Raw genomic sequence first — 21,191 nt, forward strand, 5'->3', positions numbered from 1 at the left:
TATGCAGTCATTTGTTGGTAGACGTCTTTTGACTATTGAAAACATGCTATGAACATTTGTATATGACTATTCGTTTGAGTACCGTTTTCAATTCTTTTGAATATATACCCGAAAGTGAAATTACTGGGCCATATAATAATTCTATTTCACTTTTCAAAAATTATTTTTTATTATAGCTAATTTATAATGTTCAGTCAATTTCTGCTGTACAGCAAAGTGACCCAGTTTTTTATATATATATGTGTATATATATATATCACATTATTTTTCTCATATTATCCTCCATCATGTTCCATCACAAGTGACTAGATATAGTTCCCTGTGCTACACAGCAGGATCTCATTGCTTATTGCCATTTTACTTTTTAAGATACAACCAAACTGTTCTCTACATTGGCTGCTTCGTTTTACATTTCAGCCAGTGATGTATAAAGGTGACAATTTCTCTATAACCTCACCAACACTTATTCTATCTCTTTATTATTTTTAAGTTTTTTATTACTATACCCACCCTAGTGGGTGTGAAGTAGTGTCTCATTGTGTCTTTAAATTGAGATAAGAGTTTCAGATGTATAATATAGTGATTCAAAAGTTTTAAATATTAGGCAGTTCCCGTCATGGCCCAGTGGAATTGAATCTGACTAGTATCCGCAAGGATGCAGGCCCAATCCCTGGCCTAGCTCAGTGGGTTAAGGATCTGGTGTTGCTGTGAGCTGTGGTGTAGGTTGTAGAGGTGGCTCGGATCTGGCATTGCTGTGGCTGTGGTGTAGGCCAGTGGCTACAGCTCCAATTTGACCCCTCGCCTGGGAACCTCCACATGCTGCAGGTATGGTCCTAAGAACACACACACACACACACACACACACACACAAGAACAAAAATTTTATATGACAATCCATTTATAGGTATTATAAAAATTGGCTATATTCCCTTGGCTAACCCTAACCCTAACCCTAAAAAAATACATCATTGTAGCTTATTTGCTACACAGTAGATTTTACCTCTTAATCTCCTATCCCTGTATTACCCCTTTCCCTCTCCCTTTCTCATTTGGTAACCACTACCACTAATTTGTTCTCTATATCTGTGAGTCTGTTGCTTTTATTTTTCTCAGATTCCACATATAAGTGATAACATGTAACCTTTTTCTTTCTTTGATTTATTTCACTAAGCATGATACCTTCCAGGTCTGTCTACATTGTTGCACCTGGGAAAATTACATTGTATTTTATGATTGAGTAATAATCCATTTGTGTGTGTGTGTGTGTGTGTGTGTGTGTGTGTGTGTGTGTGTGTGTCTATGTACCACATCTTTAGCCACTTGTCTGTTCATGGACACTGAGGTTGCTTCCGTAGCTTGGCTATTGTAAGTAATGCTCTATGAACATTGGGTTGCATGTATTCCTTCAAATTCCTTTTTTCATTTTCTTCAGATACATACCCAGGAATGGAATTGCTGGATCACATGGTAGTTCTGTTTTATTTGCTTATTTGTTTATTTATTCATTCTTTTTACAGCTATACCTGTAGCATATGGAAGTTCCTGGGCTAGGGGTCGCTTTGGAGCTGCATTTGCAGGCCTATGCCACAGCCACGGCAACATCAGACCCGAGCTGTATCTGCCACCTGTACCGCAGATTGTGGCAATGCTAGATCCTTCACCCACTAAAAGGGCAGGGATTGAACCCACGTCCTCATGGATAATAGATGGGTTTGTTACCACTGATGAAAACTCCCATCAGACATGCTTTTTAATTTACCAACTTCTTCTAGCCCAGGTACTTCTATATGCCTCAGGTGTGGCCATTAAAAAAAAAAAAAAAAAAAGATAAAAGAAAATCACTACAACAATTCTATAAGCAGTTACACTTTCACTGTATAAATGAGGAAACTGAGGTTAAAAACGTTTAGCAGGGGAGTTCCTGTCATGGCTCAGCGGAAACGAATCTGACTAGCATCCATGAGGATGCAGGTTCGATTCCTGGCCTCGCTTAGTGGGTTAAGGATCTGGATTTGCTGTGAGCTATGATGTAGGTTGCAGATGTGGCTCAGATTCAGTGTTGCTGTGACTGTGGCATAGGCCAGCGGCTATAGCTCCGATTGGACCCCTAGCCTGGGAACCTCCATATGCTGTGGGTGCAGCCCTAAAAAGATAACAACAAAAACAACAAAATGTTTAGCAGAGAGTTCCCATTGTGGCTCAGTGGTAACAAACCCAATCAGTATCCATGAGGACTTGGGTTGACCCCTGGCCTCACTCAGTGGGTCAGGGATCCGGCATTGCCGTGAGCTTTGGTGAAGGTCACAGACACAGCTCAGATCTGGCATTTCTGTGGCTGTGGTGTAGGCTGGCAGCTACAGCTGTGATTCAACCCCTAGCCTGGGAATTTCCACATGCCTTGGTGCAGCCCTAAAAAGACGGAAAAAAAAAAAAAAAAGTTCAACCTCTTCCAGATATATCACATCAAGCAAATGGCACATTTAGGAATTGAATTCCTATTTATCAAATTGATGAATGGAATCTTGCATCTAATTTTGATTGGTATAAGAGAAATATTATTTATTTTGTATGTATTTATGATATATTTCTGGAATATGATAGCATATATAGAGAGAGTTTCTTAAAGAGTTGAACCTGATTCCGTTTATGTGGCAAGTGTGTAACAAGTTATATAAGATTCCCGCTTTCTCCCCCTGCTATGTTTTCGCGAATTGACAGCAGTGTATCCGGAAGTGCTGAACTATAAAAAACTGTAAACTTGTAAACAAAAAGTGCTAGATATCTGCCATCTGCTTGGTACTAAAAAATTGATTTTTTTATATTCATGGATATACATTTATTATTTAGTGCACATGGAGTTTGTCATGCAAACTTTATAGCACAATGAAAAGGGTAGTATATAGAAAATAATGGGAACATTATAGTATATGTGAATGTTATTTTGTTCTGGGATGTTTTATATGCCACAGGTGTGACCCTAAAAAAAAAGAATGGGACAGATGAGGTATGTGTTCTGCCTGAGGATGAAATTAGGAGAAAGCCTGTTAGGTATTTCTGATGTTGCCAGTTTTCAGAGTTTTCACTCAGACTGAGATGTCAGTTAATACCGTGGCCACTGGGGGACAAAGTAGTTCTGGGGGTCGTCTGAACCACCCCATGATACGTGCATGTTTGTCTGCTTGTCTATCTCCTCCTATCAAACCAGCCATTTCAGAACAACACTATCCCACCTCGTTAGAGAATTAAAGTAACTTTTAATGTCAAGAATGAGATTAGGGAGTTCCCGTCGTGGCGCAGTGGTTAACGAATCCGACTAGGAACCATGAGGCTGCGGGTTCGGTCCCTGGCCTTGCTCAGTGGGTTAACGATCCGGCGTTGCCGTGAGCTGTGGTGTAGGTTGCAGACGCGGCTCGGATCCTGCGTTGCTGTGGCTCTGGTGTAGGCTGGTGGCTACAGCTCCGATTCAACCCCTAGCCTGGGAACCTCCATATGCCGTGGAAGCGGCCCAAGAAATAGCAACAACAACAACAACAACAAAAGACAAAAGACAAAAAAAAAAAAAAAAAAAAAATGAGATTAAGGGAGAACAAATATAGAGAAAACCCTTAATTGTACAATATTACCCTGGCACAAAGGCAGTGTCATATAGGAATTGAGCACATTTTATGGAGTTCCCGTCGTGGCACAGTGGTTAACGAATCCAACTAGGAACCATGAGGTTTCGGGTTTGATCCCTGGCCTTGCTCAGTGGTTTAAGGATCTGGAGTTGCCGTGAGTTGTGGTGTAGGTTGCAGATGTGGCTCGGATCCTGCGTGGCTGTGGCTGTGGTGTAGGCCAGTGGCTACAGCTCTGATTTGACCCCTAGCCTGGGAACTCCATATGTCACAGAAGTGGCCCTAGAAAAGGCAAAAAAAAAAAAAAAAAAAAAAAATTTAAAAAGGAATCGAGCACATTTTTAACGGTCAGAGAGGGTTTTCAATATCAGCCACAGTTAAGGAAAAGAGAGTGTGTAGAGAAAACTGGAGCAGCAAAGATTGCATCTTCGTAAGTATCTTTACTTGGGGAGGATGTGGAGCAAAGTGAGAGACAAGCAGCAGTTAGAGACAGGTTCCTTGACATCGGGGAAGCTGCCGGATCTAGCAGACCTCAACTCCAAGGGGCTGATGCCCTGTTACAGACACTTACAAAAGAGAGGCTAAAGATCTTCCTTCTCCATCTCCCACCACCCTTTTTAAAGGAGTTTAGCCCTGAAAAGCCTGTGCTTCTTAGGGCTCTGCACCTTGGACATAGTCTTTGTTTCATATCCTTGTCTGTCAAAACTGCTTCTTGCTAAATTTCCTATTGATTTCCTTGTTGCATTTATCTTTTGCAACCTCTGTGAGGTACAGGGGGTTTCAGAGAGGGAGTTCTCAAGGGGGGGGTCAAGGTTTTGGTGTGAAGTGAGGTGTTTTGAAGGATACTCTGTTGTATCACATGCATACTTAGGGTTCACACACAGCAGTGTATGATCGTGGCTCCTGGCCATATTCAGTGCCTTAAATAGTTCCTCCAGAGGTGGTGTGGAAAGTTTGGCTGCTAATTAGTAAAGAATTTTGCAGATGTCTCTTTGGGCTGAGCTCAGCACTAGGTGACATCCAGGATGCTTTATCAAGTAGACTTTATAGAAGTCTCTCATAACATCCCTCACCTTCGTTGGCAATCCAGCTGGAAAAACAAAACCATGTCTGGACAACTTGGAGTCATTCAGTACATAGGAGTATTTCTCTTAGTGTTGCTTGCACTGCATCCTCATAATGTGCTGGCCTTCTAGGCGCTGCAAGACAAAGGTTAATACAGCGTAGAGCCTGGTCTCAAGATGCGTTGCAGTTGCAGAATAGTGAGGAGATATTTATGTACAGAACTATGTGATGAGTGGGCTGCTGCTGTTCTGAGTTAGTATAAAGGAAACCACAGTGAGTTTCTAAAGAGAGCCAAGGAAGGCCTCAGAAGGGGAAGGGACTGTTTGCGTGTGGCCTTCAAAGATAAGTAGAATTTGAGGGGCTGGAAGAAAGACATTTTATGCAGACCAAAGACAAAATACGATGTTATGAGCATGTTCATGTTTTTGTATAAGGAAGTAGGTTTTTGTTTGTTTGTTCTTAGGAAATAGGGTTTTTTATAATTAGTTTGAGACACGGTTTTTTTTTAATAACCAAATTTCTCTCCCTTTCTTTTTTTCTTTCTTTACTTCTTTTTTTTTTTTTTTTTTTTTTTTTTTTTTTTTTTTTGTCTTTTTGTCGTCGTTGTTGCTATTTCTTGGGCCGCTCCCGCGGCATATGGAGGTTCCCAGGATAGGGGTTGAATCGGAGCTGTAGCCACCGGCCTACGCCAGAGCCACAGCAACGCGGGATCCGAGCCGCGTCTGCAACCTACACCACAGCTCACGGCAACGCCGGATCCTTAACCCACTGAGCAAGGGCAGGGACCGAACCCGCAACCTCATGGTTCCTAGTCGGATTCATTAACCACTGCGCCACGACGGGAACTCCTCTTTCTTTACTTCTTTCTCTCTCTTTCCTCTTCTTTTCCTTTCCCCTTCCTTCCTTCTTCCCTTTTTCCTTTCTCTCTTTTTTGCCATTGCCTGTAGCGTGTAGACATTCCCAGCCTAGGAATCAAGCCTTTGCCACAGGAGCAACGCAGGGCTTCAGTAATAATACCGAATACTTAAACTGCCACACTGCAAGGGAACTCCTATCCCTAAATTTTATATGTTGTTTTAATATCAAACTTAAAAATAGGCATTTTAAACAGAAACTCAGAGTGATACTTTTCATATGATGAAAAAAAAAAAAAATAAGAGGGGTGACTTTCAGAATGTAGAGCCCTTATTAAAACACAGATATCTTCTGTAAATAGGGTTAGAGGAGTTCCCATCATGGCTCAGTAGTTAACGAATCTGACTAGGAACCATGAGGTTTCGGGTTCGATCCCTTGCCTTGCTCAGTGGGTTAAGGATCCGGCGTTGCCGTGAGCTGTGATGTAGGTCAAAGATGCGGCTCGGATCCTGCTTTGCTGTGGCTGTGGTGTAGGCTGGTGGCTACAGCTCCAATTAACCCCCTAGCCTGGGAACCTCCATATGCCGCGAGAGCAGCCCTAGAAAAGGCAAAAAAAAAAAAAAAAAGAAAAAGAATAAAAATGTAAATAGGGTTGGAAAAATACTGTCGGTGTGTTCTTTGTATAAAAATGTCTCTTTTAACTTATCCATGCAAGATCTGAAAAGGAAGGCCACTTCTCTTTCATCAGTCACGAGGTTCATGACAACAGAATCATTGATGTGGTAGGAAGAGAGTTGGGTTCCAAATCTCACTAAATGATCTAGAAGCGCAGAGAGACAGCCAGTGTTCTGCCTCAGCTCTTCTGATTGGGGTCCTGTGGCCCTGTGTTTGGCTTCTTCCTTCCCCATCTTCTGTCTGATCCCTCTGAAACCATTGTTTCTTTGAATTTTAAGATAAACTCTGATGTCTGTCCTGTATTAATAGATGTGCTAAACATCTGGGGCTATTGTCATTTCAAAGAATTTCTGGAGATGGAAGAGTTAAGTAGATTGTCATGCTTCCTATTGGAATTTCCACGTGGTCAAGTATGTATTTCATTCGGAAATAATACTCTGAAAGACTGTAGGATGATGACATTTTTGCAGAGCAAGTCCCTGTAGTACAAGATCTGAAGTGAAATTTTTTTAGCCCAAAAGTAATGAAGTCCTTGGTACGTCATAGTTTTTCTACTACCTCATTCATAATTTCTTAGTGGGAAACATCTCAGTGAATAATTGAGCTTCTGCATATCTCAGTGAATGACTGAGCTTCTTTTGAGTAAGACAAAATATTTTCTCATATTAGTACTACTGAGACCACATTTAGAGGCTGAAAACATTGTTAATTTTTTTTGCAAGTTTTTTTTTATCTTGTCTTTCTTATTTTTAGGGCCACACTGGTGGCATATGGAGGTTCCCAGGCTAGGGGTCTAATCGAAGCTGTTGCTGCCTGCCACAGCCACAGCCACAGCAATGCCAGATCTGAGCCGCATCTGCAACCTACACCACAGCTCACGGCAACGCCAGATCCTTAACCCACTGAGCGAGGCCAGGGATCGAACCGGCAACCTCCTGTTTCCTGGTCGGATTCGTTTTCGATGTGCCACGACGGAAACTCCTGCAAGTATTTTTTTAAACCCCTGGAGTATATATTGAAATTATAACATAATATTTTTACATGTAAGATAGATTGAATTCTACAGAGGATGAATGCTTTACAAGTGGACTTTTCTCTGTGCCTATGGGTAATAGTGTGAGTGGTATGGCTCATATTTTTTGTACCTGACTTGAGTTTGTAGATGGTTATAAGGTATTTGGCCTGGGTTACTACGATATTGGCTCCAAAAGATTCAGTGCCTCCTTTCTATATTTAACATGCAATACTTTTTCCTTTATAAATATACATTTTATGGTGCTTAGGGAGATTTTGAGGATGTGGTTTAATTTTTTATATTTTTCATTTTTGGCTGCCTCCATGGCATATGGAAGTTCCTGGGCCAGGGATAAAAATCCAAGCTGGAGCTGTGATCTATGCCACAGCTGCAGCAACCCTGCATCCTTAACCCACTGTACTGGGCCAGGGATTGAACAGGTGCTTCCACAGAGACAAGTCGGATCTTTAACCCATGTACCAGAGAGGGAACGCCCAAGGATGTGGTTTTAGTGTCCTAAAAAGACAGTTTGGGAGTTCTCTTGTGGTGCAGTGTAAGTATTGTCACTGCAGTGACTTGGGTTGCTGTTGTGGCGTGGATTCAGTCCCCGGCCTGGGAACTTCCACATGCTGTGTGGGTGGCTCCCCCAAAACAGACAGCTTTATAGTTCATTAAGTGTTATATAAGGCTTATGCTTGTATCTTTTTTTGCCCACTTAAAATTCCTCAAACGAGTCTTTTTCCTGTTAGTGTCCTGACTCAACAATGTTGGCCATAAGAAGCCACGTTAATAAATTTCCCTCAATTTTTTAGGGTATTATTTTTTATTTTTATTTAATTTTTAAAAGATTTTTATTTTTTTTGGAGTAACTGTCGTGGCGCAGTGGTTAACGAATCCGACTAGCAATGGTGAGGTTGCAGGTTCGATCCCTGGCCTCGCTCAGTGAGTTAAGGATCTAGCATTGCCGTGAGCTATGGTGTAGGTCGCAGACGTGGCTCGGATCCTGAGTTGCTGTGGCTGTGGTGTAGGCCAGTGGCTACAGCTCCAATTAGACTCCTAGCCTGGGAACCTCCTTATGCCATGGGTATGGCCCTAGAAAAGGAAAAAAGACAAAAAAAAAAAAAATTTTTTTATTTTCTCTATCATAGTTGATTTACAGTGTTCTGTCAATTTCTACTCTACAGCAGACTGACCCAGTCGTACATATACATATGTTCTTTTTCTCACATTATCCTTCATCAGGCTCCATCACAAGTGACTATAGCTCCCTGTGCTGTGCAGCAGGATCTCACTGCTTCTCCATTCCAAATGGAAGAGTTTACATCTATTGACGTCAAACTCCCAGTCCATCCCACTCCCTCCCTCTCCCCCGTGGCAACCACACGTCTGTTCTCCATGTCCATGTTTTTCTTTTCTGTGGAAAGGTTCATTTGTGCCATATATTAGATTCCAGATGTAAGTGATATCATGTGGTATTTGTCTTTCTAACTTACTTCACTTAGCATGAGAGTCTCTGATTCCATCTGTGTTGCTGCAAGTGGCATTGAGTATTATTTTTGTTTGTTTTTTGCTTTAAAGGGCCACACCTGCAGCATATGGAGGTTCCCAGGCGAGGGGTCCAGTTGGAGCTACAGCTGCCAGCCTGTGCCACAGCCACAGCAATGTGGGATCCAAGCTGTGTCTGTGACCTACACCTCATCTCATGACAATGCCGAATCCTTAACCCACTGAGCGAGGCCAGGGATGGAACCCGCGACCTCATCGTTCCTATTCGGGTTCGTTTCTGCTGCTCCATGATGGGAACTCCGGGTATTATTTTTTAAAGACACTATTTCTTGAAGTAACAGTGTGTTTCTAGCCAGCTTAATGTGAAACATTTTTGGTTTTCGATAGGATAAATCTGTCTTTGTTAACGGAGATGAGACCCTAATGTGATCAGAGTTTATAGACGAACGTCCCCTGCTATGTCTGGTTGATCTAAATTGGCACTAAATCATCTTGGCATGTTCGCCATGCAGAGACTTTGACCTCGTATATCGCTGCCTCCCTTGAGCCTCTTTTCTTGTTGCATTGTATTTTCTAGGTGCGCCACCGAGCTTCTGGCCAGGTGATGGCTCTTAAGATGAACACGTTGAGCAGTAACCGGGCAAACATGCTGAAAGAGGTGCAGCTCATGAATAGACTCTCCCACCCCAACATCCTTAGGTAATGAGTTTTCCTTCCTTCTGGGGATCCGAGAACCTTGACACATTGTTAGCGACTTGTTGTAATAGTAGGAGCAGCTGAAGAGAGGGAGTCACGATTCCATTTTGAATCCGTCTTGCTGGGATTTAGCTGTGTTGTAGGTCTTTTTCTACCTGTTGAACTTAATTTTCCGTCAGTTAACTGCATTTAATAAAGCAACTTCCTTCTGTGTCTCAAATTGATTTACTCGTATTCTAAGCTCATTGCAACAGTTGCTTCCTATTGCTGAAGAAGGAATGTGTCCAAGAGAAAAGATTTTAGTGGTGATTTAATTGTCTTAAATTGCTTTAGGAGGAATCATTAAATTGGTAAAAATAAATGTAAAATTCTATCTCCAGGCTATCTATATTTAACTTCTAGCACTTTTACCCTTTATTTATTTATTAATTTATTTTTTGTATTTTTGGCCGCCCCATGGCATATGGGATTTCTGGGCCAGGGATCAGATCCAAGCTGCAGGTTTTTTCTTTTTTGGTCTTTTTAAGGCCGCACCTGTGGCACATGGAGGTTCCCACGCTAGGGGTTGAATCGGAGCTGTAGCCACTGGCCTACATGGATACTAGTCAGATTCATTTCCACTGAGTCACTATGGGAACGCCACTGAGCTGCAATTTTGACTTACACTGCAGTTGCAGCAATGCCTGATCTGTTAACCCACCATGCCAGGGATCCAACCTACGTCCTGGCCCTGTAGAGACACTGCCAGTCCTGTTTGCCGTAGCAGGAACTCCACTTTTACCTTTTTAAAGAATTGTTTGTATATCTAATAAAGTTATATAGTCATTGCTTTCTGGTAATTAGTACAGTCAAGCCCTTTCCTAGTTGGAGTCGTTAACCAGTGAGCCATGATGGAACTCCTACAACTATTTAAATACATTTACTTTGTATTAGGTATTGTAAGTAATCTAGAGAGAATTTAAAGTATGTGAGAGTTAGGAGTTCCCATCGTGGCACAGTGGAAATGAACCTGACTGGTATCCACAAGGATGCAGGTTCGATCCTTCAGTGGGTTAAGGATCCAGCATTGCTGTGAGCTGTGGTGTAGGTTGCAGTTGTGACTTGGATCCTGAGTTGCTGTGGCTGTGGTGTAGGCTGGCAGCTGTAGCTCCTATTTGACCCCTAGCCTGGAAACTTCCATATGCTTTGAGTGTGGCCCTAAAAGCAAAAAGCAAAACAAAACAAACAAACAAAAAAGGATATGGGAGTATGCGCATGTGTATAGTTATATGCAAATACTATGCTATTTTTGTATAAGGGACCTGGGCCTCTGTGAGTTTTGGCATCTTCACAGGAGTAGGGAGTGAGGTGGTTCTAGAACCAGTCCCCTGTGGATACCAGCACATGACTGTATCTGAGTCTTTCTCACTTTAATTATCTCGACTTTTTAGTGAGGTGAGTATATTTCTAAATTAAATCAAAGAAGAAAAGTTAAGTCTGTATGTATTTAATTAAGGCATATGTGTGAGAGTTTGAAAACTTAAAATTGCTATTTACTTAGGGTTGTTTAAGATACATATTTATATTGGACTAAAGAAAAATCCATGGCTTAAGTATGACTTTCACGTGTGTGGTCAGTGGTAGAAAATTATGGAATTGGGAGAGTTCCCATCGTGACACGGTGGAAATGAACCTGACTAGGAACTATGAAGTTGTGGGTTTGATCCCTGGCCTCACTCACTGGGTTAAGGATCCGGCGTTGTCGTGAGCTGTGGTACAGGTCACAGATGCAGCTGGATTCTGCATTGCTGTGACTGTGGTGTAGGCTGGCAGCTGTAGCTCTGATTCAACCCCTAACCTGGGAACTCCATATGCTGTAGGTGCAGTCCTAAAAAGCAAAAAAAAAAAAAAAACCCAAAAAAACCCCAAAAAACCAAAACAAACAAACAAAAAAACGGAATTAGGTTATACTGCTTACTTGAAACTTTCTACCTTTATACAGAATTGTTGGCTTCCTGGTCCACTACAGAAATGCTAAGCCAGTAATTTTATGATGACTTTTTTCCCTATCCACAAATCAGATTCACACATTTTTTGAGATCTAATATATGCCTGGTGATGTGTCAGACATCAAACAGGTGTATATAAAATGGAATGTCTACCAGCAAGGAATTTGTACTATTAATTGGAGATCTAGGTCTTACATACAGGAAAAGAGAACTAATAAAATCAGCTAGGATGGCACCCCTTGGGTAGCGTCAACTCTAAGTGATATGGAAGTTCAAAGGATCATATTACCTTGGCAGAGTCAGAGACGTTTTCTTGGAGGAGGTGGGCTCCAACTGGAACTTGAATTTGAGTAGGATTTGGGAAAGTAGGAAAGGAACTCAGAAAGGAGCAAAGTAGTAATAAAGCAGAGAGGTAAAAGCACAAAGCTTTTTGAGGAGTCGGTGAATAAAAAGCACAAAGCTTTTTGAGGAGAATGTGGAAGAGAAGAAAAGAAACAACCTTTCTGCTGTGCCAGAAGCCCTTAAAAACTGAAAGAATTTTGTGCCGCTGAAGATCAGGTGCCTGGGAAAGAAGTTTGCCCAAAAGATGCTTCAAAAAATAAGGATGAAGCTCATCTATACAGAAGCTAAGCGCTATCCCAGAGAGTATAGATGGAAGTACAGAACTGAGATTCACTGGCTAGAATGGCAAGAAAAGCTGGCAACTTCCATGTGCCTGTGGATCATTTGTCATCAGGATCAGAAGTATCAGTGCGTGAGCCCAAAGAAAGACGTTACAACTTCACCTTTGCCAGGTCTTCCGTGGCACCTTTGTAAAGGTAGACAAGGCTTCAGTTAACATGCTGAGGACTGTGGGACCGTATATGGTGGCGGGGTGACCAAACCTGAAGGCCGTATATGAATTGATCTGCAGGTGTGGTTATGGCAAAATTAACGAGAAGAAAATTTGTCCTGACAAATAACACATTGATTGCTTCATCACTTGGTAAATATGGCAGTATTTACATGGAGGATCTGATTTATGAGATCTCTACTGTTGGAAAATGCTCCAAAGAAGCAAACGACCTCCTGGGGCCCTGCACATTCTCTTCTTCGTGAGATGGAATGAAGAAAAAGAGCACCCGGAGTTCCCCATCGTGGTGCAGTGGAAACGAATCCAACTAGGAACCGTGAGGATGTGGGTTCAATCCCTGGCCTTGCTCAGTGGGTTAAGGATCCGGCGTTGCCGTGAGCTGTGGTGTAGGTCACAGATGCGGCTTGGATCCCGTGTTGCTGTGGCTGTGGGTAGGACGGTGGCTACAGCTCCCATTTGACCCCTAGCCTGGGAATATCCATATGCCGTGGGTGTGGCCCTAAAAAAAAAAGACAAAGACAAAGACCCCCCATTTTGTAGAAAGTGGAGATGCTGGCAACAGGGAAGACCAGATCAACAGCTTGTTAATAGGATGAACTAAGTTTAACTGCTAGGATTATTTTTGTGATGTGGTCAGTTAATACACAGTGACTGTTTCTCTTGTATACTGGAGGCTTTACCTGTTTAAAGATTAATCTTCACGACTATTCTCTGTCGAAGGAACTGAGACCAGGAGGTTGTATTGGCCAAGATCCGGGACTCTGAGATCTGGGTTCTTTTCTTTTTTCTTTACTGTAAAAATGCTCCATTTTTTTAACCTTGATTTTTATTTTATATTGGAGTATAGTTGATTTACAGTGTTGTGTTAGTTTCAGGTGTATAACAAAGTGATTCAGTTATACATATACATATATCCACTCTTTTTCAGATTCTTTTCCCGTATAGATTATTACAGAAGATTGGGTAGAGTTTTCAGTAGGTCCTTATTGATGATCTGTTTTATATATAATAGTATGTATATGTTAATCCCAGATTCCTAAATTATCCCTTCCCTCCCCTGGGCTCTTTCTACTACGCTTCTCCTAGAAAACTGAAAATTCAATAGGAGAGTATTGGTAGGTAACAGTGGAAAGGTAGAACTGGGCCAGATTATTCAGAAATGCTTTGCAGAAAAGCCAGGAAGGTGGTATTTTATGTTCTGTGGTTGGTTTTTGTTGTCGTTGTTGTTTTTGGCCTTGCCAGTGGCATGTAGAACTTCCTGGGCCATGGGTCACACACGTGCCATAGCAGTGACCCACGCTGCAGCAGTGCCAACACTGGATCCTTAACTCACTAGGCCACCAGGGAACTCCTGTGCTCTGTGTTCCAGATTCTGAGCAGGGATTAGATGGCAGAGGGTAACTGATAGCAAACGTAGAATGGTTTAGTATTGGGAGGACTGGTGGCTAAGAGATCAGTTAAGGGGCATCTACAGTGTTTGAGAATGAGGTGGATGAGTCTTAATTTGATATCCTTTTTTTTATTTTTTATTTTTCTTTTGTCTTTTTTTTTTCTTTTTTTTCTTTTTTGGTCTTTTTGCCTTTTCTAGGGCCGTTCCTGCAGCATATGGAGGTTCCCAGGCTAGGGGTCAAATCGGAGCTGTAGCCATCGGCCTACGCCAGAGCCACAGCAATGAAGGATCCGAGCCGCGTCTGCAACCTACACCACAGCTCATGGCAACACCGGATCCTGAACCCACTGAGCAAGGCCAGGGATCGAACCTAGTGAGATTCGTTAACCACTGCGATGCGATGGGAACTCCTCTTTTGTCTTTTTAGGGCCGCACCCACGGCATATGGAGGTTCCCAGGCTAGGGGTCAAATCAGAACTACAGCTGCCAGTCTACGCCAGGGCCACAGAAATGCCAGATCCGAGCTGCATCTTCGACCTACACCACAGCTCATGGCAACGCAGGATCCTGAACCCACTGAGCAAGGGCAGGGATCGAACCCGCAACCTCATGGTACAATACCAGAAGAGTATTGTAGCAGTAGAAGCATTTATTATACTTCTTTAGGACACCTTAAATAGCAAACTCAGCATAACTATATTACATTCTCAAATTAGTATTTTTCTTTTCATTTTTTTTAGTATTTTTCTAAATGCTTTTCCAGTTGTCTTAGAAATTCACTGTTATACTTTATATATATATATATATTTTTTAATTTTTGTCTTTTGTTGTTGTTGTTGTTGTTGCTATTTCTTGGGCCGCTCCCGCGGCATATGGAGGTTCCCAGGCTAGGGGTTGAATCGGAGCTGTAGCCACCAGCCTACGCCAGAGCCACAGCAATGCGGGATCCGAGCCGCGTCTGCAACCTACACCACAGCTCACGGCAACGCCGGATCGTTAACCCACTGAGCAAGGGCAGGGACCGAACCCGCAACCTCATGGTTCCTAGTCGGATTCGTTAACCACTGCGCCACGACAGGAACTCAATACTTTATATTTTTATAATTCAAAAATTTTGTTAGTATTTGTTCATATCATTCTTTATTTTCAAGCTGTTAGTACTATGAGCTTTCTTATAGTTCTATAGGTGCAGAAGCTGAGGCAGAAATATGAACCAAAGTTTTCCCTCAAGTTGAGATTATGAGATTTAAATTGGGAAGATGTCTCCTGGAACCCTTGCATTTTCACAGACCTGCCTGCTTAGGAGCTGATTCCAGGAGGGAGGTTGCTGGGTAGATGAGGCTTTGGCTTTCCATTTCTGCTTCATCCATCTAGAGCAGCTCCGCTTTTTATCTGCTTTATATTCAACTTCTGTATAAGAGTTTTGAAGACTGGGTCCCCTACTTAAAAGCAAAGAAAATGTTGAAAATTGCTGCATTAGTGATTTAGAAGTTCTGCTTGGGAAGAAAAGGCTATCTGCATGATCTGCCAGATGGTTGGCATCTAATTCTCTGGGCATGGCTTGGTCCTCTGCTGGCACAGCTGTTTTGTGCCCAGCAGGAGTGAGTGAGCTGAACTTTTGCAGTTTTATTTCTCTCTTCTACTTGACCCCAACTTCCCTTTTTCCTTTTATCTTTCTCCCTCCTAAGATTTCTGGTTGGAAGGAAAAGAGTTGGCCTCGTGAGTCACAGAGTCAGTAGGTGTGTATATTTTATTCGTGTGTATGTATTTTTTAATACATGGATACAGTTAAGATTGGTTGTTTTATCATCAGTTGCTCTAACTTATCAGTTAAAAAAAAAAAAAAAGAACAATAAAGTGCTTTGTTGGGTGCAGGGGCCGATTGTTTGGGCCTCTTGTGAATAAGGTTGTTTATGCCAGGAAGTCTTATGCTCAAGATCTGTAACCCAATTCCATGCCCTGCTCACGTCCACTCCCCAATGGCCTTTTTTGAGGACTTGTACCAAGACTTGTTCTCATACCTCTTTGTTATTCTTTGTGCCATGAGAAATGTAATATTTCTTTTAGAATCCTTTTTCACATTCTCATGCTAACTTTTTTTTTTAGGCCACATTCTGAATTTATTTTCCTATCTACTAATTTTTGTTCAGAATTTTTTCAGTTCCTCTTCAGAATCCACTTGCAGCTGCCAGCCTATGCCACAGCCACACCAGATCCAAGCTGTGTGTGTGGCCTACACTGCAGCTTATGGCAACACTGGATCCTTAACCTACTGAGCGAAGCCAGGGATCGAACCCACGTCCTCCAAAGAATATGCTTTCAAATCACCAAATATTTGCTTAGAATTACTCAGTTCCGCCCTGTGCTAGATAATGATATGTCTCCCAGTCTCCTTAGGAAGCAAACTGTACATCTAGGAAACAGACTAATATCAGCCAATGCTAGGAGGACATGGCAAGGTATTTTCCTAATCTCAGTTATCAAGATCAGAATCTTTCCAGTTACCCAAAACTGGAAAGTCCCAAAGTCACCTTTAGTTGTTCCTGTTATTTCTTCTAACCAGAAGTTAAACTCTTGATCCTAAATCTTTTTTTTTTTTTTTTTTTTTTGGTCTTTTTGCCTTTTCTAGGGCCACTTCCCACGGCATATGGAGGTTCCCAGGCTAGGGGTCTAATCGGAGCTGTAGCTGCCAGCCTACGCCAGAGCCACAGCAACCTGGGATCTGAGCCGCGTCTGCAACCTACACCACAGCCCATGGCAACGCTGGATCCTTAACCCATTGATCGAGGCTAGGGATTGAACCTGCAACGTTATGGTTCCTAGTTGGATTCATTAACCACTGTGCCACGACGGGAACTCCTTGATCCTAAATCTTAAAAGACTTCTGCATCTGTTCCTTCCTTTACGTGTCTGTCAGTTCAGTCCTCTTCACTTTTGCTGGACTGAATTATTTTCCCCATCTTTTTGCCCCCTTTTCACTCTTTCTGATATGTAGATCTCATTGTATAGTTTATTTCTTAAAAACCTTTAGGGGCACCCATTGATTGAAGAATTGAGTCAAAAATTACTAAAAATCATTTAAAAATTCTTTAGAGGAGGTCCTGTTGTGGCTCAGTGATAGGGAACCTGCTTAGTATCCATGAGGACATGGATTTGATCCCTGGCCTTGCTCAGTGGATTGGGGATCCGGCGTTGCTGTGAGCTGTGGTGTTGGTTGCAGATGCGGCTCAGATTCCACGTTGCTGTGGCTGTGGTGTAGGCTAGGCTGGCAGCTCCGGCTCCAGATCGACCCTTAGCCAGGGAACTTCCATAGGCCTTGGCAAAAAATAAAGAAGTAGATACTCATAGAAGCAAGCCGGTTTGCTTCGCAGAAACCTACAAGCCTATAATTCAGCTCTGGAACTGAAGGTGGATGTCTGGCCTGTGCTGAATGTGGGAGGACTGTTGACATCTCTTCGGGTCTTGCTTATGCTGAGTGTGGGAGGACTGTTGACCTCTCTTCGGGGGTAACCAGGCCTAAAAGTCACCATCTCCATTCACTGCAGCTCATCAGTTAAAAATCTCACCCTCCCTGGCAAGAGTGAGTTTTTACTTTTGGAAAAAAAATTGAGCCAGAAATGCTTTCTACTCAGTAGCTGGGAAGGTCTGCCACATTGGGAAGAGGGAGATGAAGGTATAGTCTGCGTACTGGAGGGTGAGGCTCTTGAAACTCCTGGTCCTCTCCTTCCATCACTTGGTAAGCGCGTTGGAATCATCCCCATCCCACCCACACCCTCACCGCCTGCCAGCAAACTGGTGGATTTGGAGAAATCGAAGAGCCTCAAGTAAAAGGAGAAAACTTTTAGGTCTAACCAGCAAAACCCCTTATGATTTTCTGAATGTATAATATATCCTTCTAGGAGGTTAGAGAAGATACAGCATCTCCGAAGCCAGAATGGCATCCTATAAAATAGGGATAATTAGAGAACCACAAAAATTCTCCAAGATTCTTGGGCAGTAAGAAATATGATTTTAAGACTCACCCCAGAGCATAGCATTATGAAGTTTAGACTATGGATAATAAAAATAAGATTCTAAGATCTGACTAGCATCCATGAGGACACAGGTTCGATCCCTTGCCTTGCTCTGAGTTCTGGTGTAGGTCGCAGACATGGCTGAGATCCTGCATTGCTGTGGCTATGGCATAGGCTGGCGGCTACAGCTCCGATTGAGGGATGCCTGGGAACCTCCACATGCTGTGGGTGCAGCCCTAAAAATACAAAAAAAAAAAAAAAAAAAAAGATTCTAAACACTTCAGGGGTTGGGGGAACCAAACAAATGCCATATAAGGATTGAAAATTAAGTATCAAAAAAGATAAGTATCAGACTTTTTGCCACGCCCATGGCATGTGGCTATCTAGTCAAACTACCAGTCAGGCATGAGCGTAAAGATATTTTCAGACATGCAAAGTTTCAAACCTTGCCTCTCATGCGCCTTTTCTTATGAAGCTGCTGGAGGATGGGTCCCATCAAAACAACAAAGTGAAAATAGCAATAAAAAGGAAGGCATGAGATTTGGAAAGTAGAGGGAAGTCCCCTTGTGGCGCAGTGGATGGAGGGTGCAGCAGCACTGCAGCTATGGTGCAGGTGGCAGCTGCAGTGCGCATTGGATCCCCGGCCTGGGAATTTGCACATGCCATGGGTGTGGCCAAAAAAAAAAAGATCTGGGAAGAATGGTGATAGCACGTCCCAGGGTGAGTGCTGGATTAACAGTCTAGCAGATAAGCAGCCCAGCCCGGAGTGGCAGGATCAAGAACTACAGGAGATACTGGGGAGTGGGGTTTGAGGAAAGAATCGTCAATTTCCAGATGTATTTGACTTTGTGAAATTCGCACTCGGGAGAATTTTGCAGTTCTCTTGTATGCTTTGGGAAGAATTTGTGGCAGTGTTGCTGAGACTCGGCCTCATTCCCCTGTTGCAGAATAGGAACTTGGAGACAGAGTTTTGGATGAAGGAGAAAAAGATAGCTTTATTGCTTTGCCAGGCAAAGGGGTCCACAGCAGGCTAATGCCTTGAAGACTGTGCCCTGCCTTAGGAGTGAGGAGGAGGTGGGTTTATAGTTCGGGGAGTGAAAAATAGGGCCCCCAGATACTGATCAGGGTAAAAGCAAGCTTGTCTTTCAAGGCTGGTGATTAGTGGCCCTGGGACTGGTTCTGGTGGACCTCCTTCTTCCCAGAATGAAGAATGCTTCGTTAAGTCGTTCTTCCCTTTGTTGGGGGTTTTAGTTCTGCAGAAAGGCTCAAAGATATTGTTATGAATATTCCCTGAGTTGGAACCAGGACCCTGCCTCAAGGCTGCATTCTTGTCTCTCGACCGCTGCTCCTCCCCGTCTCTGCATCCCCTCCCTTCCCTGATTCGAAGCTGCTCTTTGGAGCTCAAGGAAGGTCAGGGAGGCTGAAGTTTATTCCCTAAAAACAAGAAATGGAGGACACAGAAGGCTTGTGTGCCCAGGAGCCCTACAGGGCCCTGCTCTGTTACAGTAGGCATGTAATAACTAAGCAAATGAAAAATTAGGCAAAACATTTAAAAATTGCATAAGAAATAAAATATAATCTTAATATTAAAATCGGTCATAACATAAATGCTGGGTTTTTTGGTTTTTTGTTATTGTTTTTTTAATGGCTGCACCTATGGCATATGGAAGCTCCCAGGCCAGGGGTCGACTCAGATCTGCAGCTGAGGCCTGCACAGCCCTGGCAGCACTGGATCCGAGCCACATCTGTGACCTATGCCACAGCTTGTGGCAACACTGGATCCTTAACCCACTGAGAAAGGCCAGGGATTGAACCCACCTCCTCACAGAGACAGTGTTGGATCCTTAACCCACTATGCCACGCCGGGAACTCCTATGAATGCCGAGTTTTGATTTGTTTCTTCGGAATACTGATTTTATCAAAAGTGTTGGAAAGGAAGTAATTTAAGAGGGTGGAACTCTCAGATCCACACTGGAAAGTCAGAAGAAGATCAGAAGTAGCAGTATAATGTTAGCTAGAGCTATGTTGGTAAATAGAAGAAACAGCTAAAGAGATTGAAAGTGGGCCCCTCAGGGGAGTAAGCTTCGCTGGTGATATGGAAAGGCCAGGGTACTTTTATTTTTCATCACATACCTATTTGAAGCTATGTAAAGTACAACTGAGGATGATTAGCTTAGAGGCAATGGCATAAATCTAAACGGAGCTTGGAACATGGAGAGCAGTGAAGGCGGAAAGTAATTGGATTCCGGATTTTTTTTTTTTTTTTTTTTTTGTCTTTTGTCCTCTTAGGCCCTCAGCCGTGGCATGTGGAGGTTCCCAGGCTAGGGGTCTAATCGGAGCTATTGCCCCTAGCTTCCGCCACAGGCACAGCAACACCAGATCTGAGCCGTGTTTGTGGCAACGCTGGATCCTTCACCCACTGAGCGGGGCCAGGGTTGGAACCCGCAACCTCATGTTTACTAGTTGGGTTCGTGAACCACTGAGCCATGACAGAAACTCCAGGTTCTGAATATTTTGGAAAGTGTTGCAATAGCAAATTGAATCTCAGACATTTTGGGTGAAGGAGAAAAGAATAGCTTTATTACTTTGCTAGACAAAGGGGGACACAGCAGATCTTGCCTCCAAAAATTGTGTCCCGCCCACCGGAGAAGATTCGGTGAGGAGTTTAAAAGCAGGGTTTCTAGGGCAGGGTAAGGATCAGGGTGTGTGCTGAGCCTTTGGCCGCAGGTGGTCTCTTGGTTGAGCTTCTGTAGTTCCTTTAATCTGGCCTGGGGGTGGGGGGTGTCCTCCTGATGAGCTTCTGTGGTTCTCGAGGTTATCAAACTGTGACCTTTTCTCTGGAATGAAGAAGCCTTCATCAAATAGTTAGGGATCAACCCAGCTAGGGATCAAACCTGAGCCACAGCAGCCACCCAATGCCAAATCCTTAAGCTGCTGCAGCACAAGGGAACTTCTTGAAGGGGGTTCTAGCTCTGCCGAAGAACTCAAGATACTGTGATGGGTTTCTCTTGAGGCTAAACCGGGACCCTGCCCCAAGGCTACACTATTGTTTCTGGACTGCTCCTTTCTCATTCCTGATTAGCAGCTGCTGGAACCTACCCCTTGGAACTCAGGGAAGGTCAAGGAGGCTGAAGCATGTTCCCTACAAACAAGAAACAGGAGACACAGAAGGCTTCCATGTCCAGGAGCCCCACGGGGTCTGGCCAGTTTCAAAAAAATAGAGGCAATAGAATTTCCTAGTGGCTTGGATATTAGCACAAGGAAGCAGAAGTCAAGAACCACTCTTACTGAGGATTTTGACTTGAACCACTGGACAGCTGAATTGCCAGTAGCAATACTGGGGACAGACTGCGTAGGGCGCAGGGTTTGGGATGGAAAATCAGGAGATATCAAGTTGACTGTTGAGTAAACAAGCCTGGAATTCAGAGGAGAGGTTCAGGATGGTTGTGTCTCTTAGAAGTTAGGGGACCTTAGGTAAGTTATGTAACCTCCGTAACCTCAGTTTTCTCATCTGCGAGGCA

At 43.1% G+C, this 21,191-nt stretch overlaps 1 protein-coding gene and 1 pseudogene across 6 annotated transcripts in view; both read left to right on the forward strand.

The window, feature by feature from the left end:
• TESK2 (testis-specific kinase 2) overlaps window positions 1-21,191 on the forward strand; it is a 125,827-nt gene that overhangs the window by 45,436 nt on the left and 59,200 nt on the right. For all 6 annotated transcript variants that reach the window (XM_005665476.3, XM_021096752.1, XM_005665477.3 and 3 more), the window contains one exon: window positions 9,308-9,429. In XM_005665476.3, the coding sequence (XP_005665533.1) occupies window positions 9,308-9,429 (122 nt within the window). The remainder of the gene's footprint in view (window positions 1-9,307; window positions 9,430-21,191) is intronic.
• Window positions 11,644-13,137, forward strand: LOC102167316 (annotated as a pseudogene).

Source organism: Sus scrofa, chromosome 6, assembly GCF_000003025.6.
Source record: "Sus scrofa isolate TJ Tabasco breed Duroc chromosome 6, Sscrofa11.1, whole genome shotgun sequence".
NCBI lineage: Eukaryota > Metazoa > Chordata > Mammalia > Artiodactyla > Suidae > Sus > Sus scrofa.